The sequence below is a fragment of the Xenia sp. Carnegie-2017 genome, unplaced genomic scaffold, assembly GCF_021976095.1.
Source record: "Xenia sp. Carnegie-2017 unplaced genomic scaffold, XeniaSp_v1 HiC_scaffold_25, whole genome shotgun sequence".
NCBI classification, from domain to species: domain Eukaryota; kingdom Metazoa; phylum Cnidaria; class Anthozoa; order Malacalcyonacea; family Xeniidae; genus Xenia; species Xenia sp. Carnegie-2017.
In genome coordinates, this window is record NW_025813488.1 from 4,138,517 (window position 1) to 4,150,113 (window position 11,597).

Genomic DNA, 11,597 nt, shown 5'->3' on the forward strand with positions numbered 1-11,597 from the left:
CCGGTGAACCTTCGTCACAACGTCGAAAAAGCTCATTTGATTCATTCACATTTGAATGCGAACGCAAGCCAATCTACTTCAAAAAGTCCAGCTGTCTCTCCCATCAAAGAAATCAAACATATATACGGTGATAAAAAAATACTACTTCTTTTGTTTGAATAATGGGAAAAATTGTCGTCTATCATTTATCTATGTTTCACTTGTAGACATGTCGTCTTTAAACATTGATGGGTTATCTTGTGACAATGTCTTTAACAGTGACGTACTTGAATCCTCTGATGTTCATATTGATTCCCATTTACCTCCTGACGTTTCACCTATCAAGACTGCTGACGTTCACAACCAAAGTTGTGATGACGTTAAAGACGATCTCTATGAGGATGACGGACCAATGAAAATATCCGATCTAGGTCATGTGAGTATGGAACTGGAGAACCCCAGTGTAGACATGAGTTCAAGTGTCATGGAAATTAGTGATAGTGAACCGTTGACCTCTACCAGACGATATACCACAAAAAATTATCTTGAATCATTTGAGCCTAAACTTTTCAACACAAATAGCCTTGATGTATCAAGTAAACTAAAGAACTGTTATTGTGACGATGGCAAATCTTTAGAGCAAGTGGGATTTTCTTTGCTGAATATGTATCCTAAAGAACAGGAAGATATAGTCAAGAGAGCATGTGCAGCCATTAAACGTGCAGATAAACTGGTACAAGACTTACCTTTAAAACAAAACATGGTTGACTGGAGAGAAAACAATCGAGAGCTTCACTCCATAAACCATATGAAATGGTCTGAATATCATGAAAAACATTTCGATAAGAATTTGAAAGCTTGCTTACAAGAGCCCATAAATCTTAGCAAAATGCACGTGAGCAATGCATGTTCTCTTTCGCAACCTATGTATATGTCCACACCTGTCGTGAATGACGAGACCAACAAGAACAATAACGATCACATGATTGAATATGGTTCCTACGGTCATCAATTAAACTCTCTCGCAAATTCTAAATTGGAGACGACTTATCTACACTCTATGAATAGTAATTATAGACTGAAACAGATGAAAATGGATAAATGTATAAAAGACACAGGTACGTAGGGTTAACGAGGGATTATTAAAAGATACGGGTAGGGTTAATAAGGGATTGTTAACGTTGGCGTGAAATTGACTTGTATGGTTTAGAGTAATGATCCACTTAATTTATGGATAATTATTAATTAAAGAATATAGAATTGAAAATATAATAATGAATTGAGGGAGTTACAATGGATTAACAGAAGTAATAATGGATTGAATAAGTGAAAATGAATTAAAGGAAAAACATTTAGTTTTTGTACATATTCACGTACCGTTTCTTATTTCTTATAGAATTTTCTAGTCTTTTAAACGATGATGTTTACTTAAGTATTCATAATGGACGACGAAATCTTTCAAAACGGTACGTACGTAAAACAAAACTACACTAACCTTTCTTTATCTTAGATGTCTTATTATAAAACTTTTAAAATATTTATGATCTTTTGATAGATTTTCTTGGCCTTTGATGCATACTGCAAAATATCGTAATAAATATCTCAACAATCTTCAAGCAATCGATTCAGTTTCATCCAACACTCGTCAACATTCCAGGGACCAACGATTAAGACGATCTTCATCTGATGATATTAAGAATTATAATCATCGATATCTTCGTTACTACTATAGATAAGGTAGGGTATTGTAGGCATGAAGTAGGATATGTAGGTATGAGGTAGGATATGTAGGTATGAGGTAGGATTTATAGTTAGGTAAATTAATTTAGCAATTGCACTCATTAGTGAAGAAGATAGCTATTGTTCTTGCGTAGGATTTGATTGTTGCCATCAAAATAAACGTTAATGAATAGTTTAACCTTCCTAGGTAATTCTATACAGTTTAGCAGACCAATCGTATGTTTTTGATGCAATTCTATCATGATCAATGTACAAACTCTGCAAAAAAAGAGTCGTTTACTTTTTAATTTACATTTTTTAAAATTTCATTTTATTCTTGAGGCTGAATAAATAATACTTACAGAAATACCTCCCCCTCGCCATTACAGGAGTAAAATTACACCCCACCCTACCCCGAGAGAGTTAAGCCTCGGAAACGCTGAGATGAAGATTCTCTTCGCCCCTCAACGATGGTAACTTCCATCTTTCGCAAGATCCTGTGTCAACATCGTTATTTGTCGACGTAACATCACCTGAAAATGCAGGAAGAAATTTTTAAATATTAAACACTTGTGTATGTTTTGTAGAAATAACAAAATTTTTTCTCGTGACTTGGGTCTTAATAAGTTTTTCACAACTTGATTTTCTTACGCGTACATCCGGTAAGTAGGATTTATTCTGAACTATGGTGACTATCTGATGTCAAGAAATCAAGTGTCACGCTTTGATTATTTTTTGGTAAGGTATAAAAAAGTACTACCAGTTAAAAACAAAGCTAGTCATGAGCCAAAGCATTCAGAGAAGCCTGCGATTTTCAACTCAACTGACATCGATTTTATGAGCTGAAGTCCCGCGTTAAATAGTTCTATCATTTTTAAACTTTTCTCACATTTTACCTTTTTTACAACGAACATTATTGCAATTTGCATTATCATTGAGATCTTCAGCTGTAAAGAAACAATAATAAGTCGTTCATATCAACATGATCATGTAAAAGACACGTAGACATTACATTGTTTTCTTCTTTCTCGGATTCTTGCCATAATCCACACAATGAAGACAAGAATTATAGAAAGGGCAAAACCAGCTGCAAATCCTATTGCCATGGATTTACTATCAATTTTTGTAGATTCTCTTTTCTGATGTGCTGCAAATGCACGACCTTGACAAAAGAAAAATTAAAGATGGTATTTGAGGTTCTTGATACTTAGAATGTCGACTTCTTAATATCAAACGTACCAGTAACAAATTCTGTTTCATTGCTGTAGTTCCCACGACCGTTAGTCGAATGAGCCCGCATTTTAACGAAGTAAGTTTTGCCAGTTTTCAATCCATTTAAAATAACGCTGTTCTGATCACCTGATACCGATACTTCGTTACAGGGCAGGGATTCATTGCTTCGATAACACACAGTGTAAAAGGCAATATCACATAATTGTCCACGTGGTTTAGTCCATGATAATTGTATTGTTTTTTCACTTGTAGAATGTACTTTTATGTCAACAGGAGGAGGCAAAACTTTGCATTCTGAAATGAAAACATGGTTTGTTACTTATATTTATTGTATGAGAGAACTGTGTGGATAGATCAATATTCACTTTTTGGTTACTTTCAATAAGCAGGACCTTAATTCATGAACGTATAATGTTATCTTATTATTCAGAAATGATTTTTTTCCTGCATTAATTCTTGATCATAACTGAGAGGATTAGTATAAAAATATAGATTCGTTACCGGACCTGTTGTCTTTACAGCATAGTTACAAACTGAAATGAAAATCAAGGATTTATATTGTTTAAGCCGAAGAACATGTGTAAAACTGAACAATATCTTGTAATGTTAATTATCATTTTGGTAAAAAGTAAATATTAAAAAATAATAAGTTGTAAATATTACGATCTTCTGAGAATTACTAAGAAATGGAGTTATAAATGTCAGTTATTTAATAATTCATTTAAAAATGAACAACGGATTTCTGCATGTGAAGGAATTAAAAAAAAATGAACTGATTTTATTCTTACCATTTTGTCTTTCATACAAAGGACATGATTGAACAGTTGATTGTTTATTTTTATCATCAAAGTAAATTCTAAATACGATAGTGCAATTTCTTGATTCATTTCCCAACGATTGTTGTGTTCCATTTGATGTTGCTAGAAATAACCACTTTTGTTTCATAAATATGTTTATATTCGTGCTGGTAGAAATGCATCCTTTTCTAAACTTAAGAAATTGAATTGTTTGTATTCAAACATACCATAAAACATATAGTGTTTTTTATATTCAAAAACTGGTAAATCTGGATGAGATTGACGTATATTCATTTGTATGCTTTCGTAAGTTAGTTTGGCCGGATCTTGGCAATCAAGAATCATTTTTGCAGTGGAGTTTTCTAAAAGGTAAATTTTTTTATAAGAATGCTTGTATAGATATGCTATGTAAGATATTTAAAGCTTACCGCCAGAGTCGCATGCTTCACTGTAATCCCTGATATCTGCCTGCACTTGCTTTACGTAAATTCGGTAGTAAAGCTCATTCAAAGAAGTCAGTGCTTCCCTTCTTTGAAAATTTATTGCTCGATGTGGGCAGATAAATGTAAGCTCATCAAATATTTGAAGATTAACAACTTGATTCCAGTATCGTTTCTGCAGACTGAGAAATCGAGAAGTTAAATGGTGATATGAGACAATATATGCGTGGGATTATTATTATTATCTTAATAAGAGTCAGTATGGTTCTTTAATATTGGCTTTGCGTGTGTTATATGTAGTGTACTCACTTTACGGTAACTATTTTATCTACAGGAGACGTCTTTTTCAAGAAAAAAAATCACGAACTTTAAAAAATATAAAGAATCGTGATGAACTTCTGTTTTTAGCAGTTTGTCTACCGCTTTGATGACATTCTGTGTATGTCTAAGTGTTCTGCCGCGATAATCTTGCGGCAAAATTCACTCATCAGAAATATTTTGACCATTGAATCCCAAAGTGATAAATATTAGGAAAAGAAGAAAATACAAACATTAAATATAATGTGAAGATGTTTGTAGTTTCCTCAATACATTATCATTCATTTCATTTGTCTTAAATAGCTGTATCTGCCCTAAACTTCCACCAAACAAGAGAATGAAAGACTGTTGTAATTTTAAATATTTATCTTTTAGCCTTTCGGTGCACTTACATTGGATTTCTTTTATCCCAAATTATCGAAGGTAAATAAGCTGCTTTCTTCAACTGTATAAAACTGATGACAGTAACCAAGAATGACAGGTAGTACATTTTCTTGTTTATAATAGTTCTTGATGAAGCTTCAACTTCTGAATAACTTTAATGCTTGAAATAAAAGAACTTTTATCACCTTTCATCTGAACACAAAAGCCGACGTAAACAGAATCCTTCCTCTTTAAGTTATGTTGTGTTAAATATTCGAAGAATAAGAGCAAAAGTTTTGTTTTACGATTTGTGTAGTTACAAATTTAGGCGTAATTATGGTCCTATAGTAATGTGAAAGGCGATGTGATTTTGTTTTTCGTTGTTTGTTTGATAAATTATATGGAAATTATATCAATCGACTAGAAAATAAAATCACAAAGAATACTTACATTTTGTGCTTGGTTGCTTCTATTACCGGGAAACCATTTATGAAAGTGTTAATGTCAGTCTCTGTAATTGTGTTGCCAAAACCCAAACTTTTTCTTACCTTATGTCTGATGTTATTGTTCCAGGATGTATCGTTATGTGACAAACTTTGCTGTATCCGGTATGTGTGTAAAAGGTGACTCTATTGGTTTTGTTATTTAGTTATTCATTTGTCTTCTCTAATATTGACGTATTAGACTTGCAAATATAGGTAAACGCCCAATAATGTTTATTGTCTTATATTATTACGTTATAAAGTATTGTTTTGAAAGTTGTATTATGAAAATATTTTCACGTCATTTCATCATTGGTGTTTTGTTCAAAAGAAAGCAGTAATGAAAAATATTAAATACATTTAATGGGGTAGGCTCTGAAACTTTATTAAAATTTTTCCATATCCACCCTGTTTGCGCATATCTTTTTAAAAACCTTTAAAAACTATGATACCATGATCCCCTCCACATAATGTATACGAGACACTCTCTCTCAATATCATGATGAATATTGACAAATAGAGACTTTGTTTCCAGAAACGTGTATTGTTTTAATTTTGAAAGCAAATGAAAACCTGGCAAGCACAGTTTAACCGTTTCATTAGTCAATGCTAAACCATCAGTGTTTTGTTTTTGTAAGTGACATCGAGTGAACGAAAACAAAGAAGCAAAAGTTTATCATGTTTTTCAGTATCCTTATAATACAAAAGAGTTGATAATGATAATGATGTAAATGTAATACAAAAGAATGATATTTAAAAGTAAAATTTTGAAAGATGTTTTTCTTGCACTTTTTCATCAGAAACTGAATTTTTTACGTTCAAATTTAACTTATTATTTGTTCCATTCATTTTTAGGTATTGGTTGGAAATCAATAGACTAAAACTTTTGAAAAGTCACTCCTCACAGTGTTGCAGGTAAAATTTTCACCGAAGATTGTTCAGAGCTTATTGTCTCTTTTGAATATCAAGGGACGAATGTAGACGTTGCCAGTGGGTCCCTCCCTGTACTCAGATAATTAGATAGTGTTCAAAGAATATGTTATGATATTAGGAAATTTGCAGTAATACATTCCTCCTTGAATGAAATCATGGATGCTATTTTCTAAATGAACGTTATTTTTAAAGGAAATTGACAACTGTTAAGGTTATCGAAACTTAAGTGAACATCAACAACAACACTCCTAAGGACTCAATTAACCTGGACGATCTACATCCACAAACTTGCTTCTATTATGTTAATAATTTGGAACTATACCAAACACGTGTTAGCTAATGATTTCCTTGACCAACTAATATTTATGACATTTTTACTTTCCAGATGGTCATATCAACGAAATGATAAAGATAATTTTTCTCATCGAGTCATTCAATTTCATCACGACGACGTTGAAGGTAAAGTCAACGAAGTTTTTATTTTAAGTCGTTTACTTGGGAATCGTTTATAACTGATTTTGACAATTACATAACTTTACTTAGCTAATTTTTACTAAATTTATGAAAATTTTACCATTATTGCAACGGGTATGTTTGTTTAATTAACAATATAAATGTGATTAGGAAGTCCGTCATTGACTACGATCATTGTTGTGGGAAATTTGCAGCAATTTTTAAGGCCTTGAATGAGAATTAGCTATTACATCATCGCTTCAATACTGTTGTTTTTCTCAATTTATATGTGAACAAGAAAAAGCAAGAAGAACGGTAAAGATTGTTTTGATGGATTTAAATGTGGTAATAGTGCTCATTTTGAGCACAACATTCGTCGATGTTCATTCAACTACGGTATTACCTACAATATTTTGGCATCCCAGTTCACCAGCGTAAGTTGAACATTACGTTGATTTAAAATGATCAATTATATAATTTAGGAATAAGTTAAAGATATCAGAAATTTACCTTTCAATAATTTTATGTTATTCTTCGTATGCCACATTGGTATATTACTTAAGTGTGATAAAGTGATGTTTCCGCGAAAACATTCTCATCATTAAACGTTCATTTACTGTGACAACTGTGATGCTAACATAATGCACTGTTGCAAAAATGTGTTTTTATGACTGTCATGACTATCGCTGTGAAATTTTTAAAATGACAACTTAAAGCTTGAGTGTTTACATCTGGTTAAGGAACAGAGACGAGAAGTCCGCAAATGATATTGTTATAAAAGTTCGATATCGACCTGTTAGTTAAATTTCACTAATATTATTTGTCGTAAAGACAACGACTGTTTTGATCACAAATATCTATGCTTTTTCGTTCATGCATTTCATCACTTAAAATAAGGTGTGCCAGCCATTATTTGCCTGTCATTTTTTTACAGGCAAATATAATTACCAAGCTATGCAATAAACATTTTGTTTACGTTACAGACTTCAAAGAGAACATTGGTCTGAAGCTGTTTCCGTGAAATTGTACAATGAAGTTGTTTTTCTCTGTCCCAACTTAAGAATAACTAACACTTTGGTCGATACAGCGTTTCACAAAGTCCATTATAACATATACATGAGAAAAGTTAATTCAACGTTACTCGATTATAGCGAGATCTGCGATCCTTTAAGTAAGTTGATTTACAAAATAATTAAGTCATTTTTGTCTTGCGTACGTATTTTATTGGAAGTTAATACCTTGGCAAGAGGAACAGGCCGCTATTTAATGTTATCTTTCTAATGAATTTCAGATTCGCGGCTCATTTATTCTTGTAATAAGACTTCGTATGAAGTGGACTACAAATTTCTGCTGATTAATAATTTTCAAGCTGTCTCTGATAACCCTACTTTCAACGCTGGAGAAGACTACATCTTCTTCTGTAAGTCACTATTTAAACATATTGCTTTATAATGTATATTCTTGCAATGTAGTAGAATGTGATTAAATGGAATAGTTTTAAAATTTGTTTTTTAGTTGCTTCCTGTTGTAAAACTAAATATTCATTTCCGATTTTAAGAAAAAATGGAAATTGATATTTTCTTCTCATAAATAAATAAAATATGTTAATTAAATTACAAAGTGATGATTCAGGGTGAAGCAATTCAATTTAATATTTCTGAAAGATCGTTTTATTTTATCGTTCTTTTTCAGCCACATCAAATGGTTTACAAGATTCATTAAATACTTATTCGAAACAGTGTACTATAGTTCTACGCATTCATGTTTGCCATGATGAGGAGGAGTGTTCTTTATCTTTATGTTCAACGTTTGGACGAAATGAAGGTTTTATTATTATATTGAGTTAATAGTTTTTTACAGTTTACAAATTATTCATTTATTCCTCCATAGTCTGTAAAACAAAAGCTCCATCTATCATTGCACCTCGGGATATTCACGTGACAAATTTGACGTCATGGAGCTTTAATGTATCCTGGCAACCTCCACTGGGCAATGATGACACTATTGTTCATTACTCCATCTGTTGTCGAGCAATAAATTCGTCTGAAATATGTCATATGGTAGAAGGTTTGGCCAACTCATTCGTTTTAGACGAACTCGAGCCATCAACGGATTATTTTATTCGTATGCGCGCTGTTACGAGTCATATCCGTGGAAATTTCTCCGAAAACATTTTGTGTCGAACAAAAGGTAAATGTTTGATTTGTTTACCAAATTGCTCACCTTGACAAATGCATTACATTTTCTTTGTTTTGCTCCATGTTTGGTGATTCAGCGCTGTGTCTACACATATAACGTTCTTCATTTAGGTGTTCCTGTGAGTAGTACTCCACGAAATGTTACCATATCAAATATCACCATGACGTCCGTCATGATTTCATGGCAGAAACCAAATGACATCCATGGCCCATTGATATATTACAACATTTGCATTCGTAAAAAGACTTTGAAAGAGGAAGAGAGATGTCACGTGACTTTAGTTGAACCGACCAAATATTCAGCAGTTGTGTATGGCTTAAAGGCGTATACTTTGTATAGTGTCTGTATCAGAGCTCAGACTGTTGAAAGTCCTGGGACTTACTCCAGTAAATTATCTTTTCGAACAAAAGGTTACTGTAAATTTTCACATTTTTTGGAAATTTTCTATGTTTCTCAACTGCACTCTTTAAATAAATCATTTTCTGAATTAACGATAGTGAAAAAACAGCTTGGGTAGGCAAACGACTTCTCTTAAGGCAAGCGTTGATTTTCTACAAATTTGTTGTGTGTAGATTTGCCATTGACGACGACAAACACCTTGGTTATTACAACTTTACAAAATTTGGCAATGTCGACAAAGTTTCGGAGAGAGTTTGCTAGGAACACAACCACAATAGGTAGGCTCGAAATAAACAAAACTTTAATCTCTTTTTTCGATGTATAATTTTTTTTTCTTTCTCCAAAAGAGTCTATTAAACCGCCGGAACACAAAGCTCAGACAAGCTGTAAGAATTCAAATGTCAATTTCTTGTCCATTGTTATTGGCTTAAGCATTGGAGTCGTAGTAACGTTGATTGTCGTTGTATTATATTGTATATTCAAATCAAAACATCACGTTAAACGAGGTAAGAATTATTAACATTTACAATTTTATAGCATTTAACTAACCGGTATTTTTAGACATAAATTAAATGTTCCAAAAAAACGCCTGTCTGGCGTTCACTGGATCTACTCAATAGGAGTAGTACAAACAGTGTTTTGTTATCAGACGTTATTAGAAGTTATGATTTTTTGTAGAAGAACCTGTTCTAAAAATGGCCACGAATCGCGGATATTTCACAAGCGTAACTGGTATCAACTCTTTGCTAAGAAAGAATGAAAAGATCAGTAGCTGTAACTTGGAAATGCATTAAGAAGACTTTGCCTTCTTCGTCGTTTTTGATTTAGCAGACGCAGTTTTTGTCCAAGACAAATGTTTTTGTGAGTGAAATAAAAATTCCGAAAAAATAGAAAAAAGATGAATGCACATTTAATTAGAATTCTTTGCGAAACTAATGATTATTTTGAGCACGAAACATTACTATGTTGCTAATGTCATTGACAGTTTGACCATATAATTTAATTGTAAATATTCTTACTCTTATTTATGATGCTTATTGCTAATTTTCTTCAGCTTAAAGACCTAAACATTAGTTTGAAAATTTAAACTTTTTGTACATAATTATATTTATCTTTTATTAAAGACGACGTTACATGATTATTTAATAAGTAGAGACAATGTAGACCTAAAGGTAGATATGAAGGTAGACATAAAGGTAGACATAAAGGTAAAAGTATTCATAAAGGTAGACATAAAGGTAGACACAAGGTAGACACAAGGTAAACATAAATGTAGACAAAAATGTAGATACATGCATAATTCATGTATTTTCTCAAATTTTTACGTTTTTTCACAAAAAGATCAAATATCATGCATTTTCACAAAATTTCACCTTTTTTCACAAAAAGACTATAATTCACGCATTTTGATTGTTTTTCTGACGTTGAACAATTTTACTGCCTTTTAATACAAAGAATATTCAACCTGCTACGATAGCAATCTAGTATAGTGTAAACGGGCCTAAGTTAAATTTGTTTTACACGAATGAGATCTCTAAAACGTTCATACGTAGGTTTGCCTAACAGCTCAGTCATAATGTCTGAAATCTTTGATTCTGTAGGACAATACTTTACGCATATTGTGTTCCTGTTTCGCTCTAATAAAGTGATTGGATAATTCAATGTGTTTAGTGCGATTAAGAAGTTTAGGATTCTTGTACAGTTAAATGACACCCTGATTATCGTCATTAATAGTTGTAGGGACAGGTTTCAACAATTAAAAATCATTCAGAAATCCTCTTAGCCAGATGGACTCTTGTGAAGCTGAACTCAAAGCAATATATACGGCTTTCGTTGTAGATCTTGATTAAGATGTTCGTCTTTTAATGCACCAGCTTATCGCGCTGTTTATAAATCTAAAAAACATACTCTCATGAAAAACGTCTTGTTTCTACATCATCACCCCAATCAGTGTCTTAACAATCATACAAATCAAAATCTTTTCCATTTGGTGGAAACAAAAGAGCATAGTCTATCGTTCCTTTGATATAACGAAACACTCTTTTTACTGCTTGCCAATGATCTTTACCTGGTGTGGACATATAGCTACATAGATAAAGTTGCATCGACGGTAGCTAAATCACTTTCACATCAAAGACTATAGTCTGCATTTTCACACACTTTTACACAAAAGACTATATTCTTTGCATTTTTACACATTTTTATGCAAAAGTCTATAGTCTTTGCAATTTTACACACTTTTTTGCAAAAGACTATAGTCTTTGCATTTTTTACACATTTTT

General features: G+C 32.4%; 2 protein-coding genes across 7 annotated transcripts; one reads left to right on the forward strand and one right to left on the reverse strand.

Annotated features, from left to right (window-relative positions):
• Window positions 1-123: 123 nt before the first annotated feature.
• LOC124452553 lies at window positions 124-5,470 on the reverse strand. 6 transcript variants are annotated; one of them, XR_006950804.1, is made up of 13 exons: window positions 5,300-5,464; window positions 4,879-5,030; window positions 4,157-4,350; window positions 3,956-4,090; window positions 3,720-3,851; window positions 3,438-3,464; window positions 2,938-3,225; window positions 2,711-2,860; window positions 2,595-2,645; window positions 2,061-2,231; window positions 1,475-1,977; window positions 921-1,010; window positions 124-797 (listed from the first exon to the last, which is right to left on the reverse strand). XR_006950804.1 is itself a non-coding variant. In XM_047003108.1 (10 exons), exons 2-10 carry the CDS (start codon window positions 4,974-4,976, stop codon window positions 2,122-2,124), a joined length of 1,185 nt encoding a protein of 394 aa, XP_046859064.1. In that variant the 5' UTR covers window positions 4,977-5,030; window positions 5,300-5,464; the 3' UTR covers window positions 2,007-2,121. The 6 variants fall into 6 exon arrangements, 1 of the variants encoding a protein (XP_046859064.1); XR_006950801.1 differs by having other exon boundaries at window positions 124-650; window positions 726-1,010; XR_006950802.1 differs by having other exon boundaries at window positions 124-1,010; window positions 5,398-5,470.
• Window positions 4,866-10,461, forward strand: LOC124452552. Its single transcript, XM_047003107.1, has 13 exons — window positions 4,866-4,909; window positions 5,423-5,472; window positions 6,187-6,246; window positions 6,650-6,723; window positions 7,016-7,151; window positions 7,701-7,888; window positions 8,009-8,137; window positions 8,410-8,541; window positions 8,608-8,907; window positions 9,027-9,326; window positions 9,489-9,593; window positions 9,663-9,821; window positions 9,994-10,461. The coding sequence occupies exons 5-13, from the start codon at window positions 7,048-7,050 to the stop codon at window positions 10,107-10,109; spliced, it is 1,533 nt and encodes a 510-aa protein (XP_046859063.1). The 5' UTR covers window positions 4,866-4,909; window positions 5,423-5,472; window positions 6,187-6,246; window positions 6,650-6,723; window positions 7,016-7,047; the 3' UTR covers window positions 10,110-10,461.
• Window positions 10,462-11,597: the final 1,136 nt, after the last annotated feature.